Below are 24096 nucleotides of genomic sequence, written 5' to 3'. Positions count from 1 at the left end.
ATTAGACTTCAATTTAAGATTCAAAACCATAAAACTAGAAGAAAAATAAAAATCTCAGAAAAGGCATCCAAATTGGAAAAGAAGAAGTAAAACTGTTATTATTTGCAGATGACATGATACTGTATATCGAGAACACTAAAGATTCCACACACAAAAAAAAACTAGTAGAAATGTCATTTGGATGACATTTCTTTTAGCAATATTTTTTCTGACATCTTTAGAAGGGAAAGGGAAACAAAAGAAAAAATAAACAAATGGGACTATAGTAAACTAAAAAATTTTTGCACAGCAAACCATCAACAAAATGAAGAGACAACCTACAGAATGGGAGAATATATTCACCAATGATACATCCGATAAGGTATTAATATCCAAAATTTATAAAGAACTCATACAGCTCAACACCAAAACAAACAAACAAACAACCCACTTAAAAAAAATGGTCATAGGACCTGAATAGACACTTCACCAAAGAGGACATAGAGATGGCCAACAGATATATGAAAAAAATACTCAATGTTACTAATCATTAGAAAAATGCAAATCACAACCACAATAAGATATCATCTCACACCTATCAGATGGCTATCATTAATAAATCAACAAAGAAGAAGTGCTGCTGAGGATGTGGAGAAAAAGGAACCCTTGGGCACTGCTGGTGGGAATGCAGACTGGTGCAGCCACTATGGAAGACAGTATGGAGGGTCCTCAAAAAAAACAAGAAAGAAAAGAAACAGCCTTAAACCTAGCAATTCCTCTTCTGGATATTTATCTGAAGAAATGGAAAACACTTTTATTGCAGTGTTATTTACAATAGCCAAGATATGGAAGCAACGCAAGTGCCCATCATTAGATGAGTGGATAAAAAAAGTTATACACACACACACACACTAGTGGCCTGGTGCATGAAATTTATGCCCATTAAAAGGAAATTAATTAGAGGAAATATTTTAATATTGCTATGTGCCCTTTTTCTATAATAGAAGTGTCTGGCTGGCCTCACCCCCATTGGGCAACACCAAGACCCAGCTGGCCCCACCCCTGTCAAGCCCTGCTGGGTGGGGGACACAGCCTCATGTCCTGGCATCGGGGCTGGGGGCGCGGCTTCAGGTCCCCTGGCCCTGGGGTTGGTGGCACAGCCTCAGGTGCCCCCGCCCTGGCCTGCACCACGCAGCCTCACCCAGACCTGCCACGCCACGAGACCCCAGACCAACTGTGTCGCGGGACCCATCAATGTACCTCCTGGTGACCAGTCATTTGGTCGTTACGGATGAAAATAAAGTTGTGCATTTAAGCATGCCATTCATTTTCAATGCCTGATTTGTCTACGTTCTCTAAATTGCAAAACAAACAAGATCTTCAGCCAGATAGCATCATAATGCCAAGTTCTTTATATAATGACACATACCATTCTCTCCGCTCAGTATGCTCCATTTGAATGGATTAAATGTATGCGACTCATATGAAAGGCACTGATGCTTGCTCTTAATAGAGGAAACATTAGCTCATTACCTAAGGCCATAAAGTGGTTTAAATGGCATATACCAACCTGAAGAATAGAAGGAAAAAGAACAACAAAAAAACACAAAAAACAACGTTCAGTGCTGTGGATGGCAGAATCCTCTCCCTTTCCCTTTATTCTTTTCTGCTTTTCCCATGAACCTGCCTCAAAATCAACACAGAAGACAAAATCAGATGCTGTAATCTGCATTTTATAGTGTCATCTGAGTACAAAGAGGTGCTTTCCAATCTTTACTTTTTATTATTATTATTATTTTTTAAATCAATGCAGCTCAAACTTGCTCCCAAAGTTCCAGGAGGCAGGCCAACGTGGCTGTGTGGACACATCTTTGCTAGGTGCCGTCAGGCTTCAGAGTTGGGGCAGGGAAGATGCCAGGTGTTGCTGGAAACGAATCAGCTCTCCTCTCTATATAGCAGGAGTCTTTTCATTATAAAGCTGCAGCCATTTTCCATTACCCCCATCCCAGCCCTCTCGCCAGGGGGCATAGGAAGGGGGCATAGGAAGGGCTGGGAGGATATTTACTCTCAGCTCTTTGATTTCTCTTATGTAATAGAGCCCAGTGGCAGCTGCTTCTCTGAGCACAACGCCAGCTGGATCATGGCTAGCCGCACCTGGAAGGCAAGCGGCAGAGCTGAGCAGGGGCTTTGACCAAGCCCAAGAGCGTGGGTCACAGCAACCTGGCAGGCAGGCTGCTCCCGAAGACTCTAGGCCCCCCACTACTCCACACCCAAGCTCCCCGCTCTCCCCCTTTCACCCACAGGCACCATCGGCGTGGTGTGCCCCAAGGCTTGGTGTGCAGACACCAGGGTTGCAGGTTCAAGATGCTCCGCCTCCTCCTGGCACTTTGAGCCATAAGAGCCGGCAGGGAGCTTTCCACTCGGTCTTGGTCTTTGGTCACTGCTGAGGTTTTCTGGACACTCTAGGCCAGGGACAGCCAGGACCTTTGCCTCTGACCAACACTGTGCCTGCAGCCTGCTTGGGGTACCCCCAGCCCCTGGAAAGCATGGGGGTGTGGCCGGCTTGGGGGAGGGGCTGTGGGGGAGAGGGGGGATTCGCTAGCTGCCCCACCCTCAATTGGGGTGGGAGAGGCTGATCAGGAGTGGCGCTGAGCAGCCATCTTGTGACGGTGTTACAGCATGAAGGTCAATTTGCATATCACCTCATTATTATTTAGGATGATTCAATATTACTTGGCCATAAAAAAGAATGAAATCTTTACTTTTGGGACAGCATGGGTGAATCTACAGGGTATTATGCTAAGTAAAATAAGTCAAACAGAACAACAAAAACCGTATGACTGCACTTATATGTGGAATATAAAAATAAAATGAAACAAACAAAACAAACAAAAACTAACTCATAGGCACAGAGAACAGACTGGGTGATTGCCAGAGGGGATGGGGGTTGAAGGGCTGGGTGAAAAGGGTGAAGGGATTAAGGAGTACAAATTGGTAGTTACAAAATAGTCATGGGATGTGAAGTACAGCATTGGGAATCTACACTAATAAAAGAGAAACATGGTAATTGGCGTACAACCGCTACCCTTTTCATTGGCTAATCAGCGAGATATGCAAATTAACTGTCAGCCAAGATGGAGGCGGGCAGCCAGGCAGCTTGAAACTAACATGAGGCTTGCTTGTCTCAGTGACGGAGGAAACCAACGTTCCCTGCCTGCGACTGCAGGCCTCTGAGCCTGCTGTTTCAAACATTGTAATAAATACCGTGGAACTTCAGCCAGTAGTTTCGCAACATTGTAAGCAAAGGCCAGAAAATAAGCGGAGGTCTAAGAGCTGGAGCCAAGCCTCAAGCTAAAGCTGGCCCAGAATTTTTAAAAAAAAGGAAAAAAGGAGTGTTTGGGAGTTCAGTCACCCCCAGCCTGAAAACAGCCCTCAGCCCCTCACCCAGGCTGGCCAGGCACCCCAGTGGGGACCCCCACCCTGATCCAGGACACCCTTCAGGGCAAACGAGCCGCCCCACCCATGCACCAGGCCTCTACCCTATATAGTAAAAGGGTAATATGCCTCCCAGCATCGGGATCAGCGGAGCCGAGAGGCCTCCCGGCACTGGGATCAGCATGACAGTGGGCAGCTCCCAAACACCCTGATCGGCCCTGCTTTGTGGGTGATAGAGGGTGGCGCCCCAACCCCCGAGCCCGCCACGGGCTCTGCTCTGTGTGTGATGGGGTGGAGCCATAACCTCCCATCGACCCTGCCTTGAGTGTGACAGGGGGTGGTGCCCCAACCCCCCAATCGGCCCTGCTCTGAGCCCCACCAGGGGCTGCACCTAGGGATTGGTCGTGCACTCTGCCACCTGGGAGCAGGCCTAAGCCAGCAGGTCGTTATCTCCTGAGGGGTCCCAGACTGCGAAAGGGCACAGGCCGGGCTGAGGGACCCCCCCTCCCCCCGAGTGCACAAATTTTTGTGCCCCGGGCCTCTAGTATAGTTAATAATATTGTATTGTGTCAAGGGTAGTAGATTTTTTAGAGGCATTACTTCCTAAGTTATATAAATGTGTAATCACTATGCTGTATACCTGAAACTAATACAAAGTCATACTGAATGTAAATCGTAATTGAAAAATGAAATATATACTTGGGTCTCAAACTGTATAGTGTTTTTACTTTTGTCTGTATGCTAACTTCTAAGATCCTGGCGCCAGAGGGCAGTATATGGGCAACTGAAATGTAGCCAGAAGAGAGACTCTTTGAGAGACCAATGCCCTTTTCTAGCTTGGTTCAGTGAGGTCAGGACTTGGGTGTATTTTCCTTCTTAACCTTTCTTTGATTATCTTTTTTTTTCCCATGTCAGTTCAATTTGACAACATTTTTTGATTATTTCATATGTACTGGGCACTCTGTTAGGCACTTAGGATGAAAGGATAAAGAAAACAGTTTCAGCCAGCTTTCTCTGCTTTCCTGACAACACAGCAATGCAGCCTAATGAGACTATTCTTCACAATCAACCAAGGACCTCTAGAAACCTGTGCTATGCAATCTCCACCAATGGCATTCTGAAAAGTAAAGGCTTCTCTCAAACTAGAGGTAGAAGCAAAAAATCAGTGTTGACATGCTTTTTGGAAAGACTGGTAGATCTGGGGTTAGAACCACAAGTAAGGAATGTGGTTTCCTGCCCAAATCAAGTGCACCTGGAATAGTAATTCACCAAAAGGTTACTGTCCCTTGTTGTAAGATCAGTGTCAAATAAACGTGTGAAGAATTTCATAGACAGTATTTTTGGTATTAATATAAATGTATTTTACAAGTTAAAATGTTCCCATAGAGAGAATTCAATGTTAAGAAGTTTGGCTAAGTGTCCTTGTATTTTTTTTTAAAATATTTTATTGATTTTTTTACAGAGAGGAAGGGAGAGGGATAGAGAGTTAGAAACATCGATGAGAGAGAAACATCGATCAGCTGCCTCCTGCACACCCCCTACTGGGGATGTGCTTGCAACCAAGGTACATGCCCTTGACCGGAATTGAACCTGGGACCCTTGAGTCCGCAGGCTGACGCTCTATCCACTGAGCCAAACCAGTTAGGGCTTCCTTGTATTGTTTATTTCTCATTGTGATAATCAGGTTTCTAACTTCAAGAGACCCTTGTACTTGGTGTCCTGTTTTGCTTTGTACCCCTGGCTGGGGTCCTGCAACAGGAGTACTAAAGGCAAGTCTATTGAAAATGCACATTTTAATAGGAACAAAAAATAGGTAGGATGTTTTGGAAGTCCCCATTGACTTCTAAGAAACGTTGGCTTATAAGAGCAATGCAAGAAGTGTGTTTTGCGAGAGAGGAAGATGGCTGCTAATGGGAAGGCAGACTGCAAGATAGTGTGTGAGAGAACGAAAGGAGAGTGTGTGGACGTATGGAAAGTGTATATTTGTGGGTGAGGGACAGCTGTACTCCAAGGGACGATTGGGGACTGCTGGACTGGGCTCCCCTGACCAGGCAGCCTCCACTGCTGCTGAAATATCTCCCAGAGCAACCGGCTCTGCCACGGAGACAGCACCATCTTGAAGGGGAGAGTGGCTGTTATCAGAAGCCTATACATCCCAGGAATCTACAACCACAACACCCAGGGACCAGCTGCAAACCCAGGAACACCGGATCTCAAGCAGTGCAAATACATGGACTCAGATGAGCTCTGCATCTTTTCACGGAAAAGCCAGATTTTACCTAAGGAAAGGAGCGAGAGAGCTACATAACCAAACACCCTGAAAAAAGACTTCATGGGGAGACAAAGAAACTGCCCACATATGAAAGAAAAGGAGGCATCACCATAAAAGGAAGCAAACGAGATGGAGGCAAGCAATATGCCAGAGAAAGAATTCAGAGAAATGGTAATAAGGTCGCTGAAAAGAATGGAAGACAAATTCAACAATATGTGATAGAACCAAAAGGAAATTAAGAAGAACCAAGAAGAAATGAAAAATGACATCGCTGTTATGAAGAACTCAATAGAAAGCATCAACAATAGACTAGAAGAAGCAGAGGACCGCATGAGTGAGCTAGAAGACAAGGTAAGAAAAAATACCCAAGCAGAGCAACATCTAGAAAAAAAAAAAACAACTTAAAAAACAGGAGAGCCTAAGGGAACTTTGGGACAACACGAAAAAAAACAACATCCACATAATAGGGGTGTGAGAAGGAGAGGAAACTGAGCAAGAAATAGAAAACCTATTTGAAAAAATAATCACAGAAAACTTCCCTGATATAGGGAAGAAAAAACTCACACAAATCCAAGAAGCTCACAGAGTGCCAAACAAAATGAACCCCAAAAGACTGACACCAAGACACATTATAATTAAATTGGCAAACACCAACGACAAAGTAAGAATCTTCAAAGTAGCCAGAGAGAGACAGAAAGTTACCTACATAGGATTCCCCATCAGACTAGTGACTGATTTCTCAACAGAAACACATCAGGCCAGAAGGGAACGGAATGAAATATACGAAGTCATTCAAAGGAAGGGTCTGAGCCCAAGAATACTATCCATCAAGGCTATCAATCAAAATTGAGGGTGAAATCAGGAGTTTCACAGACAAAAAAGGACTAAGGGAATTTACTACCACCAAACCAGTAAAGGATCTGCTGTAAAAGGAAGAAATAAGAAGCAAAGAAGGAACACAGGTGTAAAGAATAAAATTGTGACAAACATGTACCTATCAATAATAACTTTAAATGTAAATGGATTAAATGCCCCAATCAAAAGACCTAGGCTAGCTGAATGGATAAGAAAACATGACCCATTTTTCTGCTGTCTACAGAAGACCCACCTCAGAACAAAGGACTCATAGACTGATGGTGAAGGAACGGAAAAAGGTTTTTCAGGAGAACGGAAATGAAAAAAAAGCTGGGGTAGCAATACTTATATCTGATAAATTAGATCTCAAAGTGAAAGACATAACAAGCGATAGGGAAGGCCACTTTGTAATACTAAAAGGAGTGATTCAACAAGAAGATATAACTCTGGTAAACATATATGCACCCAATACAAGAGCACCCAAATACATAAAAAAAACTTCTGGGGGATATCAAGGGAGAGAATGACAGCAATACAGTCATAATAGGGGCCTTAATACCCCACTATCACCATTGGACAAATCCTCTAAACAAAAAAATCATCAAAGAAACATCAATCGTAAGTGACTCACTAGATCAGATGGAATTAATTGACATCTTCAGAACATTTCACCCTAAAGCCACAGAATATACATTCTTCTCAAGTGCACATGGGTCATTTTCAAAGATAGACCATGTATTGGGTCACAGACAAAGTCTCTTCAAATTCAAGAAGATAGAAATCATATCAAGCATCTTCTCAGATCACAATGGCATCAAACTAGAAATCAACTACAATAAAAACAAAAAAAAATCAAACACCTGGAGGCTAAATAGCATGCTATTAAACAATGACTGGGTTACCAGAGAGATTAAAAAAGAAATAAAAAGCCTCATGGCAACAAACAACAATGAAAACAAAACAATCCAAAACCTATGGGACACAGTGAAAGCAGTCTTGAGAGGGAAGTTCATAGCCCTACAAGCCTACGGCAAAAAACAAGAAACAATGGTAATAAATTACCTAACCCTAGAACTCAAAGAGTTAGAAACAGAGCAACAAGAAAAGCCCAGTGTAAGCAGAAGGAAGGAAATAAAGATCAGAGCGGCGATAAATGAAATAGAGACCAAAAAACAATCATCAAAAGATCAATAAAACCAAGAACTGGTTCTTTGAAGGATAAACAAGATTGATGAACCTCTAGCCAGGCTCACCAAGAAGCAAAGAGAGAGGACCCAAATAAACAAACTCAGAAATGAAAGAGGTGAAGTAACAACCGATCCTACAGAAATACAAATGATTATGAAAAAATACTATGAACAACTCTTTTCCAATAAAAAGGACAAGTAGACGAAATGGACATATTCATAGAAAAATACAAGCTTCCAAAACTCAACCAAGAAGAATAAAAAAACCTGTAATTGAAACAGTGATCAAAAATCTTCCAGCAAACAAAAGCCCTCATCCAGACGGCTTTACAGGGGAATTCTACCAAGCATTCAAAGAAGAACTAAAACCTATCCTCCTCAGACTATCCAAGCTCCTTCTATGAAGCCAGCATCACCCTAATAACAAAACCAGATTAAGACACCATAAAAAAAGAGAACTACAGGCCAATATCCTTGATGAGCATAGATGCTAAAATCCTCAACAAAATTCTAGCAAATAGGATTCAGCAGTACATTAGAAAGATCGTAAACCATGACCAAGTGGGATTTATTCCGGGGATGCAAGGATGGTACAATATCCGCAAATCAATAAATGTGATACAGCACATAAACAAACTGAGAGACAAAAATCACATAATCATATCAATTGATGCAGATCAAGCATTATACAAAATCCAACACCCTTTCTTGATAAAAACTCAGCAAAGTGGGAATAGAGGGATCATACCTCAACATAATAAAAGCCATATATGACAAATCTACAGCCAACATCATACTCAATGGGCAAAAACTAAACCCATTTCCCCTGAGAACAGGAACAAGACAAGGATGCCCACTTTCACCACTCCCGTTCGACATAAGACTAGAAGTACTAACTGTTGCGATCAGACAAGAAGAAGAAATAAAAGGCATCCAAATTGGAAAAGAAGAAGTAAAACTGTCCATATCTGCAGATGGCATGATACTATACATAGAAATCCCCAGAGACTCCATCAAAAAATTATTAGACCTAATAAATGAATTTAGCAATGTAGCAAGATACAAAATTAACACCCAGAAATCTATGGCTTTTTTATACACCAATAATGAACGCACAGAAAGAGAAATGAACAAAACAATCCCATTTACCATTGCACCAAGAAAATTGAGATACCTAGGAATAAACTTAACCAAGCACATAAAAGGCCTGTACTCGGAAAACTACAGGATATTGAAAAAAAGAGATAGAGGAAGACATAAACAAATAGAAGAACATACCACGTTCACGGATTGGTAGAATCAACATCATTAAAATGTCCATACTACCCAAAGCAATCTATAGATTCAATGCAATACTATTAAAATACCAACGGCATATTTCAAAGATCTAGAACAAACTCTACATAAATTCATCTGGAATAAAAAAAACACCCCAAATAGCCACAGCAATCCTGAGAAAGAAGAACAAAGTTGGAGGGATCACAATACCAGACATCAAACTGTATTACGAAGCCACGGTTCTCAAAACTGCCTGGTACTGGCACAAGAACAGACATATAGACCAATGGAAGAGAATAGAGGGCCCAGAAATTGACCCAAGCCATTATGCTCAATTAATATTTGACAAAGGAGGCAAGAGCATACAATGGAGTCAAAACAGCCTCTTTAATAAATGGTGCTGGGAAATCTGGTCAGATATATGCAAAAAAATGAAACTAGATCACTAACTTATACCATACACAAAAACAAACTCAAAATGGCTAAAGACTTGAATGTAAGACGGGAAACCATAAAAATCCTACAAGACTCCATAGGCAGCAAAATTACAGACATATGTCGTAGCAATATCTTTACAGACACAGCTCCTAGGGCAAGAGTCTAAGGAGAAAATAAACAAAGGGGATTACCTCAAAATAAAAAGCTTCTGCACAGCAAAAGAAACCATCAACAAAACAACAAGAGAGCCCACTGCGTGAGAGAACATATTTGCCAATGTTATCATCAATAAGGGATTAATCTCCAACATTTATAGGGAACTCATACAACTCAACAAAAGGAAGATAAACAATCCAATCAAAAAATGGGCAAAGGGCCTAAATAGACACTTTTCAAAAAGAGGACATTCAGAAAGCCAAGAGACATATGAAAAATGCTCAAAGTCACTAATCATCCGAGAGATGCAAATCAAAACAGCAATGAGGTACCATCTCACACCTGTCAGGATGGCTATCATCAACAAATCAACAAACGACAAGTGCTGGCGAGGATGCAGAGAAAAAGGAACACTTGTGCACTGCTGGTGAGAATGCAGACTGGTGCAGCCACTGTGGAGAACAGTATGGAGTTTCCTCAAAAAACTGAAAATGGAACTCCCATTTGACCCCGTGATCCCACTTCTAGGAATATATCCGAAGAAACCAGAAACACCAATCAGAAAGGATATATGCACCACTATGTTCATAGCAGCACAATTCACCATAGCTAAGATTTGGAAACAGCCTAAGTGCCCATCAGCAGATGAGCGGATTAGAAAACTGTGGTACATCTGCACAATGGAATACTATGCTGCTGTAAAAAAGGAGCTCTTACAATTTGCAGCAGCATGGGTGGAACTGGAGAGCATTATGCTAAGTGAAATAAGCCAGTCAGAGAAAGATAAATATCAAATGATCTCAGTCATCTATGGATAATAAAGAACATTATAACCTGATGAACAAAAAGATAGAGAGGCAGAGAAGCACTGCACAGACTGTGAAATTACAGCGGGAAGGCTGGGGAGTATTGGAGGAGGATAAGAGATCAATCAAATGGTATGCATGCACATAAGCATAACCAATGGACACAAGACACTGGGGCGAGGGAGTGGGAGGCAGGGTAGAGGAGGCTGGGGGAAGGTCAATGGGGGAAAAAGGAGCCATATGTACAAGTAATTTTTAAAAAATTAAAAAGGTCTTGCTTTTTAATAGTCTCAACCTCAGTATAGGGCAATTACTGGCACATAGGTGCTTAATAAATATTGAGTAAATCAGTGAATATTAATACGTAAATGAAACGGTGCTTTGCAAGCTCCATCTACTAGTACATGCGGTTGGCGACCAGCATCTTATCCTAAGGTCACAGGCCACTGCTCCAGGGAAACCGCTCCTTCCGGGGCGGGGCAAATGCGGGGCGGAGGCGCGGGCCCGCCCACCGGGCCGCGGGCTTTAGGACCAGCGCAACCGGAAGCAGCTTGGAGGCGGGGCTTCGGGGGACCTTCGCGCGTCCCCGCGTGGCACCGGCGCCAGCGGGAGGGTCGCCGCCACCGCCGCAGAGCAGCGCGTTTCTGGCCGGCGCCCTGTGCGCACATGGCGAGCGCGGCACAAATGCCCCCGCGGGGCGGCGGGAAGCGCAAGGGGAAGGCGCAGTACGTCCCGGCCAAGCGCGCCCGGCGCGGCGACGGCGCGGGCCCGCGGCAGCTGGAGCCCGGGCTGCAGGGCGTGCTCATTACCTGCAACATGAACGAGCGCAAGTGCGTGGAGGAAGCCTACAGCCTGCTCAACGAGTATGGCGACGACCTGTATGGGCCGGAGAAGGTAGGCCTGCGCCGGGGCTACCGCTAGGCTTTCGGACGAGGAAGGCCGCCCGCCTTCAGACGCATGCGCGGCCCTGCGTCTGCGCGGGCGGGGCGTGGCCTCTGACGTCCCGCCCCCTCGCGTGTTCGGGTCGCGGAGCGGGTGGAGTCGGGCGGGAAGTGCTGCCGTCCTGCACTTGCTTCTGGTTGTTAATCGGCGGCCCCTACCTACAGACTGCGCCCTGCCGCCCAGGCTTGTGTTTCTGGGTTTTTCAGAGACATTTACTCCTCACGACCGCCTTGTGAGCCATGTTGAGGAGGACCCGAGGGTTACGTAGGCGATGGAGCTGGCCACGGTCCCAGGAAGTTCGCCGCAGGGTTTGCCACGTGGTGCCGCTGTCTGAGCACCTTGGCTGCAGTAATGTCTGTCCTCGGTAGTAGCTCTGAAATAGTGGGTTTAGTATTCGTGTTAGTTATTTCTCAAATGCATGTAGAAACACATTTTCAAAGTTAGAACTCTTCCACCAGTAGCACTTCAAATGTAATTGCCCCATCGCAGTTTGCAAGTCATATTCTTGGCTTAGATCCGGACTAACACATGTATGGACACACCCAAGAGTTCAATGAAGGGGGCTGGTCCCCAGGGCCTCTGGGGCTGGACACGGCATGTCATTTTATTATGCTGACTTAGATGACAAAGAATAATGGTAGCACTTTTTAAGGGTGACTAAAAAGTTGCTTATGTCCATAAACTACCTCCTGGTGTAGGGTAAAGGCCCCAAAAATGTGTACACTTACTAGTGCCCGCTTGGCAACTCCATCGATGGGCGGGGGACTGGGCAGGCAGTGCTGTCCTTTCTACACTGGCACCGAGAGCAAGTGCCTGGGATTGTTTCCTCTTCCTCATTAGAACACGAATAACCGTTTTCCATTCCGCAAGGACATGGTCTCCTCTCACCCAAGGGAGAGTGTCATTAGGCACAAAGGTGTCTAGGGGTGGGATGAAGGGCCACCCTGGAATGATTGATCTGGTGAGCATATTTCTCTCTGTCCCTGACTGTTACCGTGTTTTTGGAAACATTTTCAAATGAGAGGCACCACGATCCTCATTTTGGGGGAAGTGAGGTCTCAGTATCTTAATGAAAAGGTTTGTCAATACTGAGCTGTCTGCCACTGGGGGTTTCACATAAGCCGTTTATTACCGCCTTTCACGTGAGCTGTGACGGCATCTCTGCTCATCCGTTTTATGCAAAGTTTACAGACCAGGACCAGCCGCCCTCAGGAGGCGAGGGAGAGGACGACGATGCGGAGGCCGCCTTGAAGAAAGAAGTTGGTGACATTAAAGCGTCTACGGAGATGCGGCTGAGAAGGTTCCAGTCAGTGGAGAGCGGCGCGAACAATGTGGTCTTCATCAGGACACTGGGGATAGGTGTGTCTGGCCACTACGCCTTGCGATGCCCGATCCTGTACTGCCTGGCCATCTCCCTCTCAGAACACCGGCTCCCTCACCCGGTCTCAGCACCAGGCATATAGAAGGCAGAACGGGGTGGGGGACACAGCCTTGGCTCAGGAGTAGAAACTTGGGTTTGCCACTTCCTTTGCATGTCACTTTAGGTAAAACAAGCACATGCTCTGTCTACAAGGGGCAGCCGCCACCCAGCTCCAGCCCATCTGGAATGGCTTCAGGCTTTAGGGGATGTGGTCCTGGTAGGGCCACATCTTCTGATTTTTCAAAAGAAGTTGGGAATCTGGAGAAGCTTCTAGATTTTTAAATGCAGTTAAAAGTATTGAAAGCACTGAGCAGCCCCATCAGATTTGTATATCATTAGGCTGTGACCTAAGGACTACCGCTTGGCCTTGTGCAGGTCATGGTCTGGGGCTCCTCTAAGGCCTGAGATCTAGATTTATGTACAAACTTAGCTTCTGGATTAATTACATCTTTTTCAGTGATTTGCAGATTCTTGTTTTTGTAAAAAACTGTGCTATTTAATGTTTGTTACTTAGATAGTTGCCACTTTTATAGGAAAACAACAGTGTGGTTTTATCATTGAGTAAGTCAGATATAAAAATGTAGCTTTGCTGTCTTCGTGAACAGTTGTTTTTGGTAAAAGTAATGCTGAAGAGTTAAAATACTAGATATGGTATTGATACATAGTAGGCATTGAAGAAATACTAGTTGGAAAGCATGGTTGGTTAGACTTATTTAAAATTCATTATGATCACTTCTTATACTCTATTGTCAATTTATGTCACTGACAATGAAAATTCATTTTAGAGAGTTAGAAGAGGCTTTAAAATGTCTGAAAACTTAGATTCTCAACTTGTCTGTTCCGTGCTGCTTTTTCCCTTTAGAACCTGAGAAACTGGTACATCATATTCTCCAGGATATGTACAAAACAAAGAAGAAGAAGACCAGGGTTATTCTACGAATGTTACCCATCTCAGGCACATGCAAGGCTTTCTTAGAAGATATGAAAAAATATGCAGAAACTTTTTTGGAACCTTGGTTTAAAGCTCCAAATAAAGGGACATTTCAGATTGTATATAAAGCTCGAAATAACAGTCATGTGAATAGAGAAGAAGTTATCAAAGAATTGGCAGGTATATTTCTCTCAGTGATTTTACATTGGTGTGCAAAGTAATTCTTGTTCTTGTTTGTATGAATTTTTTTTAGGAAACTCCACTCTGTTCTCCAAAGTGATTGCACCAGTTTACATTCCCACCAACAGTGCTCCCTTTTCTCCACATTTTCAACAGCTCTTGTTTATTGATTTATTGATGATCCTGACAGGTGTGAGGTGATATCTAATTGTGTGATTTGCATCTCTCTGATGATTAGTGACATTGAGCATCTTTTCATGTGTCTATTGGCCATCTGTGTGTAGTCTTTGGAGAAGTGTCTACTCAGGTCTTCTGCCCACTTTTTTTTAAAAAATATATTTTTATTGATTTCAGAGAAGGAAGAGAGAGATAGAAACATCAATAATGAGAGAGAATCATTGATTGGCTGCCTCCTGCACATCCTACCTTGGGGATCAAGTCCGAAACCCAGGCATGGGCCGTGACTGGGAATCAAACTGTGACCATTTAGTTCATAGGTTCACCCTCAACCACTGAGCCATGCTGGCTGGCCCCACTTTTTAATTGGGTTGTTTGTTTTTCTGGTGTTGAATTGTCTGAGTTCTTTATAAATTTTGATATTAATCCCTTATTGGACACGTCATTGGTGATTATGCTCTCCCATTCTGTAGATTGTCTCTTTGTTTTGCTGTACAAAAATTTTTTAGTTTACTGTAGTCCCATTTCTTTATTTTTTCTGTTTCCCTTGTCCAAGAAGAGGTGTCAGAAGAATATCGCTATGGGAAACATCTGAGATGTTACTCCTATGTGTTCTTCTAGGGGTTTCATGGTTTTGAGACTTTAAGTTTTTAATCCATTTTGAGCTTATTCTTACGGATGATAAGAAGGTGGCCTCGTTTCTTTCTTTCTTTCTTTTTTTTTTTTTTGCACGTATCCATCCAGTTTTTCCAGCACCATTTATTGAATAGACTGTTTTTGTGCCATTGTACGTTCTTGCTTCCTTTATCAAAGATTAATTGACTGGATAGGGGTGGGTTTATCTCTGGGCTCTCTCTGAGTCCATGAGCTATGTGTCTGTTTTTATGCCTGTGCCATGCTGTATTGATTTCGATGGCTTTGTAGTATAGTTTGATATTAGGTAGTGTGATACTCCCCACTTTGTCTTCTTTTTTCAAGATACCTGTCGCTGTCCTGGTCCATGTGGCTTAGTTGGTTGGAGTGTGGTCCCGTGCACCAAAGGGTTGTGGGTTCACTTCCTGGTCAGGGCACATATCCAGGTTGTGGGTTTGATTCCCAGTCAGGGCGCATATGGGAGGCAGGCGATCGATGTTTCTTTGTCACATCTATCTTTCTCTCTCTTTCCCTCTCCCTACCACTCTCTCACTAAAATCAGTTAAAAAAAATAAAAGATTTCTGTCACTATTTGGGTCTTTTGTGTTTCCATACAAATTTTTGGATTATTTGTTCTAGTTCTGTGAAATATACCATTGGAATTTTTTTTTTTAAAATATATTTTATTGATTTTTTACAGAGAGGAAAGGAGAGAGATAGAGAGTTAGAAACATCGATGAGAGAGAAACATCGATCAGCCGCCTCCTGCACATCTCCTACTGGGGATGTGCCCGCAACCCAGGTACATGCCCTTGACCGGAATCGAACCTAGGACCCTTCAGTCCGCAGGCCGACGCTCTATCCACCGAGCCAAACCGGTTTCGGCTACCATTGGAATTTTGATAGGAATTGTGTTGAATCTATAGATTGCATGGTATATGTTTCTATTTATTAGTATCTTCTTTGATTTCTCTCTTTAATGTTTTATAATTTTCTGTAACCTCCTCTGTTAAATTTATCCCTAGAGCCCTGGCTGGTGTGGCTCAGTTGGTTGGATAGTTATTCCGTGCAATAGAAGGTCATGGAGTTGATTCCCAGTCAGGGCACATACCTAGGTTGCGGGTTCAACCCCCAGTTGGGGCAAGAACAGGAGGCAACTGATTGATGTATGTCTCTCATAGCCATGGTTCTCTTTCTCTCCTTCCCCCTCCCCCTTCCTCCCTTCCACCTCTCTATTCCTCTCTCCCTCCTTCTCTGGAATCCATATATATATATATATATATATATATATATATATATATATATATATATATATAAATAAAAGCCTAAGTGACCGTTTACCATCTGACCGGTAGCTATGATGCGCATTGACCACCAGGGGGCAGGTGCTCAATGCAGTAGCTGCCAAGCTGTGGTGACTTGGCAGCTGCGGTTCTCAGGTTACGCACCCGGAACCAGAGAGGAGGGAGCCCGATTCTAGGGTGTGTCACCCGAGAACCGCCCTCTTGCAATCTGGGACCCCTCAGGGGATGTCCGAGAGCCAGTTTCAGCCCAATCCCCTCAGGCCAGGCCGAGGGACCCCACCAGTGCACAAATCTGTGCACCAGGCCTCTAATCAATAAAATAAAATAAATTTATTCCTAGGTGTCTTTTATGCAGTTGTAAATGGATGTGTTTTTTAATTTTCCTTTCTGGTAGTTCATTATCTTTATATAAAAAAGCCTAAGCAACCATTACAATCGGAACGACTGGTCAGCCAGTCGCTATGACGGGCACTGACCACCAAGGGGAAAATGCTCAATGCAGGAGCTGCCCCCTGGTGGACAGTGCACTCCCACAGCCAATCTCCTGTGGCCGCCCATCCTCCCCTGGTCCCTCCCCCTGGCCAGCTGGCCAACCTCCCGCGGCCCTCTCCCCGGCCAGCAGGCCCCAATCGGGACTTGGCGAGATGGTCCTGATAGCCGGCCAGGCCTAGGAACCCCACCTGTGCATGAATTCATGCACTGGGCCTCTAGTTGCCATATAAAAATGCAACTGATTTTTGGATATTTATTGTGAATCCTGGTACTTTACTGAATTAAGTCATGTATCAGTTCTAGTAGTTTTTTTGTGTGGAATAGGTAGGGCGCTCTATATACAGTATTGTGTCATCTGCAAATAATAACAGTTTTACTTACTCCTATCCAATTTAGATGCCTTTTATTTCTTCTTGTCGGCTAGGACTTATTTCTTCACTGTGGCTAGGACTTCTAGTACTATGTTGAATAAGAGTGGTGAAAGCGGACATCCCTGTCTTGTTTCTGACTTTAAGGGAACACTTTTAGTTTTTCCCTATTGAGTATGATATTGGCTGTGGGTTTGTTATATGTGGCCTTAGAGATATGTTGCCTCTGTTCCCACTTTGCTGAGAGTTTTTAAAATGCAAATGAAACCCTGAGACATTTAATAAGAATACTTATTTTCCAAAGAAAAATTCAATCTTGGTTTGGAAAAGACTTAATATCTAACTATCAGAAAACCTCATATCCAACATACTGAAATCAGTTAGGTTTAATATTATTTTAAAGACATTTTAATATATTTGCTCTACACTAAAAAATGTAAGCCTTAAACCTTTAAAAACTCATTTTTAAAACTTATTTTTTTCAATTATAGTTTACATTTGATATTATTCTGTATTAGTTTCAGAAAAACAGTATAGTGGTTTGACAAACACATAATTTATGGAGTGGTCCCCCCAACCCCCACCGATATTTCAAGTACCCACCTGACCCCATTCACAATTATACTGCTGACTGTATTCCTTATGTGGTACTTTACAGTACTGTGACTATTCTTTAACTACCAATTTGTACTTCTTAATCCCTTCACCTTTTCACCCAGCCCTTCAACCATCTCCCCTCTATCAACCGTTCTGTTCTCTGTACCTGAGTCTCTTTTGATTTATTGTTCTTGATTCCACATATAAGTGAAATTATATGGTATTTGTCTTTCTCTGACTTTTTTCACTTAGCATAATGTCCTCTAGATTTATCCATGCTGTTTGTTGCAAAAGGTAAGTTTTTTTCTTTTTTATGGCCAAGCAGTACTCCATTGTGTATTATGTAGCTGTGCCATAGGTTTTTTATCCACTTGTCTATTGATGAGCACTTGGGTTGCTTCCATATCTTGGCTATTGTAAATAATGCTGCAGTGAACATGGTAATGCATATAGTCTTTCGAATTAGTGTTTTGGGCTTCTTTGGACATATTTTCAGAAGTGGAATCACTGGGTCATAGGGCAATCCTATGATGCAATCAATAGATGCAAGAAAAGTATTTGACAAAATCCAGCACCCATTTATGATTGAAAGAGGTCAGGGTATGTGACTGAGGCCTGTGTGGAAGAGAGCACTTGTATGTGCTTTGGTTTAACAAGTCCCAGGCAGAGAGATGAAAGAATGTTTTTGTATCCTTGAAGCGTCACAGTACCCTCTCAGCCTAAGTTTTTCCCTCTTTTTTCTACAGGAATAGTAGGAAGCCTCAACTCGGAAAACAAAGTGGATCTTACCAACCCGCAGTACACAGTGGTAGTGGAAATCATCAAGGCCGTGTGCTGCCTGAGTGTTGTGAAAGATTACGTGTTGTTCAGGAAGTATAATCTCCAGGAGGTGGCCAAGAGCGCTCAGGACCCGCGGCCGCTCGACCCCAAGCAGGCAGCCCGAGCAGGAAATGGGGAAGAAGCTAAATTGGAAGCTGGTGACAGATCAAATCAAAATGACCCAGCAGACGGAAAAAATAGCCAGCAGGCACCAGAGAATAGTGAGGAGCAGGGGCAGGCAAAACCGGTATCTGAGACACAGGTGGCACACGAGGAAGGAGCTAAACCTGAACTTGCAAGTCAAGTCACAGAAGGATCTGAGTCAAATGAAAATGACCTCTTATAGGGAAAAAAGTCTTTTGATGTTGGAGGTGAGTTTCTCTAGGATTCTGCGAGCTGTTGCTGGGGCTCCATATAAAATTGCTACTGAAAATGTTGTTTTTGAACTTCTTGTGCTGCATAACGCCGTGCTCACAGTAGTGAGCAGTGACGGAGCCGCCCTGCTGACAGTTCCTTAGAGACTGTGTGCGCCTGCATGGCAGAGTGCGGTGGGCCCGCCACGGGGTTGGGCTGGACCCTGTGGGTGATTGGTGAGCACTATTCACAGAGGGAGTGTGGTAGGAGTATGACATTGGCCGCTCCCTCCTGACTACCTGCCCCAGCACGGCCCACCGACTGACTGATGGGGGCGAACTTCGAGGGAAATGTTCATTCTCAGGAAGGAATTGTCGTGTGCTGCAGCTCAGTTGTCTCCTGATACTTTGTTGTAAACTGCAAAAACATGGGGCAAAAGGTTAGAAGTGAATTGTTTTGTGAAGTTTTTGAACTTTTTGTGATTTCTTGTTTAGCTGTTATGCCCGTTTCGTATTTTCTTAAAAATAAAATTTTTTGTTTATTACAAACAAATCTGATGGTCCAGTGCAACCATTTTTGAAGGCAAGGTGTGAGGTAGAAGAGGACTGTGCTAGGCATAGAACACAGACACTTCTGATCAGGTTAGTGATGAAGAATTACAGTCTTCGGAGTTACTTGAGCATATTAGTGCAACAAGGGACAGAAAGAAATTCTTTCTTTACAGTGAAAGCTACTTTCTAATGATTTTATATGGACGTATAATCCAAGCTGTCCTATTCCAGAGTATATCATCTGGAATGCAACCTATAAACCTAGATTTTGGTCCAGCAGTTGCAACTAAATCATAGCCATTTGATAAGTAAAATTTGATTATTTTAAATGATTTTTGGAATATCAAAATAGTAAAGATTTTTTGTTTAAAAAATCACATTCAGTGAAAAAGTGTAGGAAGCAAATTATCTAGTAGCAGAACTTATTCCACAAAATAAAGTCTCACATAGTTGGTAAGAATCTAATAAAACCAACATTGAAATGCTAGGGCAAGAAGTTCAAGAAATTGAAAAGATTTTACTCCAGTTTAATAAATTGACTTATATATCACATGATGCTAAAAAGTTTTCTTTTGTCATTAACTGAAAAGTAGCGATTTATCTGGGTTGATGAGTCAACAGATTCCAAGAATATTTTTTAATTTATTTTTAATTTTTCAACAGTTGGCATTCAATATTTTAGTTTCAGGTATACAGCATAGTGGTTAGACATTCATACAACTATGATGAATATTTGACATGGTGCAGCATTTGCAAGATTTATAAACGATGAATCAAGAAAACTTTCTGCTGCTAGATGCCTTCCAAAACAAAGGCCAGTATAAATGTAATGGGTCTTCATATCTGAAGAGCAAAGGTCTGTCATCTGTACTCCTGGTGCCCATCAGCAGTTGGCTTCATGACACATTTTGCCTCATTTAAAAAAAAAAAAAATGTAATGTTGATGTTGTAGCACACTGCTCTCTCCACAGAGAGGTGCTGTTATAAAACATGAGATGAAAGTTTTGGATAATGCTACAAAATGGTTACTTTCGTAAAGACTTCATTTACGCAAGGATATGTTTTTTAAAGCCCCAAACTAAAACCTGAACCAAGAGCACATAACTCTTTGGAGGTGAATGACCAGAGTACAGACAAAATACTGGGCCAGGTTTTACTAAGTGCTTTGAAGATAAAGAATGGCTAAGAGATATTTCTCATTGCATGAACAAACAAATATGTTTCTGCAGGGTCCTAGAGAAAAGATTTTTTCTTAAAAGTGACAAGATTCTTAGATTAAAAAGAAATGGACTCTGGAACAACCACTTGGGTTTGAGAGTGAAGAAAGTAACAAGGCTCAAGCCCCTAACTCTCCTGGAAGAACTGCTAAACCAAATTGAATAGCATTTTCCCTCCTGCCTAACACTTGTGTGTGGCTGGGAGGGGAACCCCTTTCTGAGTCTCAGCCTGAGGTTTTGTCTGGGGAAGAAAATGAACTGCGTCCTACACTGACATTGGATTTCTGTGACATAGAGCACCCTTCAGTTTAGTGCCCTCACACACAGACCATGGGGGTTCCCTTAATTTGAATGTGTTTTTCAAGGGTTCCTCCAGGGCAAAACTGAAAAAAGCCGGAAGAGGCAGACACCAAAGTAGGTTGCAAAATTAAGAATATTAAGATGCTGTGAAGTTAGCTTTTGGAGATTTAAATTTAAAAATATTTGGAAATGCCCAGCCAGTATAGATCAGTAGTTGAGCATCGACCCATGAACCAGGCCCTCCTCCTCCCAGCCCCCCAAACCCTGTTTGATTGCCAGTCAGGGCACATGCCCAGGTTTCAGGCTCGATCAGCAGTAGGGGCCATGCAGGAGGCAGCCTATCGATGTCTCTCATCAATGTTTCTATCTCTATCCTCCCTCTCTATCTAAAATCAATAAAAACACTTTTTTAAAAAGTTTGGAAGTTTCACAAATGGAAGTCTTCCCTCACCAATGGCTCTGTTTGTTTAGGGACTAGTGAGCATGGGTTGGCAAACGACACTAGAAGATTTGGATGGGCAAGGGGAATAGACAGGGCTGCTAATGCAGGTGAGGCTGGGACTTCCCTACCTGGAAGGTCAGTTCCTAATAGGTTGAAGTCAACTTGAAAGGATGATAAGAGCATTCCAAGTATCATTTGGGGGAACAGCATAGGACTCTGGTGCCTTCATCAGACTTGCTCCAAGTCAGATTATTTTTATTTCAACAGTGCAAGACTCTGGGACTTGGAATTAAATGGCCATTCCTGCACCTGTGAAGCTGGGTTCCTTTCATTTCGTGAAAGCTGCTGCTACAGGAAGATTCGGGTGTAGTCGTTTGTTTCACTCCCCACTGTGTTTGTTTACGTTCGGAAGACCTGGGTGACCAGAGCTGACCTCCCAGCTGTAAAGGGCTGTGTTCTGTTGGAATCTGAGTTCATCCAGTAAAAGACTCGTTTTCAAGGTTACCAACTTTATGTTCACTGACGTGAGCATGTTATTCTATAAGAGACGAGGTTCCAGGTTAGAATTGAATGCTTTCTTTAAATTTTTCTTTTTAAAAAATTATGTCAGTTTTAAAAAGTACACAGCAGTGTTGTGGTCCAGTAAACTTGTTTTTTCTCTATGGAGAAACGAGCATTAAACTTGCTACTTTCAAACATGTTTCTCTAAAACATGATTTCTGAATGTTATTCTTGTATTGCTTTTGGTTTTACTTGTACTGATTTTGGTACAGCCAAATATCAAGCTTGTTTTTTTATAGTTCCTGATATTTTTAGAAAAAATCAAAATAAAATTGTTCCATAAAGATTGGTCTGTACTTTTTTTCTCTTTCTGCCTCTTAATAAATTTCTTGCTTTATAATAGACATATCACAAAAGATGTTTAATGTCAACTTATCCTAATATATAAAAAGCCAGGGGCCATCACGACCGAAGCAACTGGACTGATGACAACAGCAGGCTGCATGGGCCGATCAGGCCGGCAGTGGGGGGGGGGGGGGGGGGATTAGTGAGGGACGACCAAACGACTGAACGCAGGCTGTGTGAGGTGACCAGGCTGGTGGGGAACAAGGAGGGGAGTTAGGGGTGACCAGGCTGGCAGAGGGGGCAGTTGGGGGCAACCAGACCGGTGGGAGGGGGCAGTGGGGGTGACCAGGCCGGTGGAGGGGGGGCGTCAGTAGGGGATGACCAGGCCAGCAGGAGGGGCAGTTAGAGGTGATCAGGCTGGCAAGGGGGCACCTAGGGGCGATCAGGCAGGTAGGCAGGTGAGCAATTAGGAGCCAGCAGTCCCGGATTGTGAGAGGGATGTCCGACTGCCAATTTAGGCCCAACCGGGCCTAAACCGGCAGTTGGACATCCCTCGAAGGGACCCGGATTGGAGAGGGTGCAGGCTGGGCTGAGGTGAGCCCCCCACCCCGCCCACTCCCATGCACAGATTTCATGCACGAGGCCTCTAGTATTTTACATCTCTCTATATAAAAGCCTAAGCGACTGTTACGACTAGATGACCGGCCGGTAGCTATGATGCACACTGACCACCAGGGAGCAGACGCTCAATGCAGGAGCTGCCCCCTGGTGGTCAGTATGCTCCCACAGCCAACCTCCCATGGTCCCTCCCCCCTGCTGACTGGCCAACCCTATCGGACCCCATTGCCAGCCAGGCGAGGGACCCCACCCGTGCACGAATTCGTCCACTGGACCTCTAGTATATATCTACATTAATAAAAGACAAAGATGCTAATTGACCATACTTTTGCTATGCTCAAGCCATACCCACCAGCCAATCTGAGCGACTATATGCAAATTAACCCAACCAAGATGGTGGCTGGCAGCCACGGAGCTGGAGCAAGCCAGAGGCTTGGTTGCCCTGGCGATGGAGGAAGCCAAGTTTCCCATCCTGCCCTGGCCAGCTGTGGCCTCTGCAAAAGGCAACAAAGTTTCAATTATAGAAGCTAAATAAATCCCAGATACCTGCTTCCAGCCAGCCTCCACTGGGAGCTTAGGTGGCTGGGGGCCGTGGCCAGCCTGCAAACAGCCATCAGCCCCTCACCCAGATTAGCCAGGCACCCCAGCAGGAACCCCCCCACCCTGAAGGTGGTGTGGCCAGCCTTAAAATGGCCGTCAGCCCCTCACCCAGGCTGGCCAATCACCCCAGCGGGGACCTCCACCCTGAAGGGGCTGTGGCCAGCCTGCAAACAGCCATCAGCCCCTCACCCAGGCTGGCCACACCCTCATGGGGTAAGGGTATCCACTGGGGGGCTTGGTCAGCCTGCAAACAGCCATCAGCCCCTCACCCTGGCTGGCCAGGCACCCCAGCAGGACCCCCACCCTGATCTGGGACATCCTTCAGGGAAAACCAGCTGGCCCCCACCCGTGCACCAGGCCTCTATATAATAAAAGGGTAATATGCAAATTGACCCTAACAGCGAAGGACTGGGAATGACTGATCACTATGACACACTGACCACCAGGGGGCAGACCCTCAATGTAGGAGCTGCCCCCTGGTGGTCAGTGTGCTCCCACAGGGGGAGCTCTGCTCAGCCACAAGCCAGGCTGATGGCTGCCAGTACAGTGGAGGTGGTGGGATCCTCTCCCGCCTCCTCAGCAGCTCTAAGGATGTCCGACTGCAGTTTAGGCCTGCTCCCTGCTGGCAAGTGGACATCCTCCGAGGGCTCCTGGGCTGCCAGAGGGATGTCTGACTGCCAGCTTAGGCCCAATCCTCCGAGGAGTGTGCCTAAGCCAGCAGGTAGTCATCCCCTGAGGGGTCCCAGGCTGCGAGAGGGCACAGTCCCAGCTGAGGGACCCTCCCGAGTGCACAAATTTTTGTGAACCGGGCCTCTAGTATATATATAAAAGGCTAATAATGCAGTGTCTCCTTGGAGTTCGACCGGGAGACCTGAAGTTCGATCACTTGCTATGACATG

The 24096-nt window shown here is 44.1% G+C and overlaps 2 protein-coding genes across 5 annotated transcripts in view; one reads left to right on the top strand and one right to left on the bottom strand.

The window, feature by feature from the left end:
- Positions 1-11355, bottom strand: part of ACSM3 (acyl-CoA synthetase medium chain family member 3) — a 75339-nt gene extending 63984 nt beyond the window's left edge. The window contains exon 1 of one of the 2 annotated variants that reach the window (XM_059692011.1): positions 11216-11355. Coding sequence is in view for 1 of the 2 variants with exons in the window: in XM_059692016.1 (XP_059547999.1) it covers positions 11216-11224 (9 nt within the window). In the remaining variant the exon portion in view is untranslated. The remainder of the gene's footprint in view (positions 1-11215) is intronic. The other variant, XM_059692016.1, reaches the window with a different exon arrangement.
- THUMPD1 (THUMP domain containing 1) lies at positions 10948-21980 on the top strand. Of its 3 annotated transcripts, none has more exons than XM_059692020.1 (5): positions 10948-11300; positions 12533-12707; positions 13631-13879; positions 18197-18640; positions 21401-21980. In XM_059692020.1, exons 1-4 carry the CDS (start codon positions 11073-11075, stop codon positions 18613-18615), a joined length of 1071 nt encoding a protein of 356 aa, XP_059548003.1. In that variant the 5' UTR covers positions 10948-11072; the 3' UTR covers positions 18616-18640; positions 21401-21980. The 3 variants fall into 3 exon arrangements, with proteins under 3 accessions (XP_059548003.1, XP_059548002.1, XP_059548001.1); XM_059692019.1 differs by having other exon boundaries at positions 18197-18644; positions 21407-21980; XM_059692018.1 differs by having other exon boundaries at positions 18197-21980.
- Positions 21981-24096: the final 2116 nt, after the last annotated feature.

This window comes from Myotis daubentonii, chromosome 4 (assembly GCF_963259705.1).
Source record: "Myotis daubentonii chromosome 4, mMyoDau2.1, whole genome shotgun sequence".
Lineage (NCBI taxonomy): Eukaryota > Metazoa > Chordata > Mammalia > Chiroptera > Vespertilionidae > Myotis > Myotis daubentonii.
This window is presented reverse-complemented; position numbering and strand designations above follow the sequence as displayed.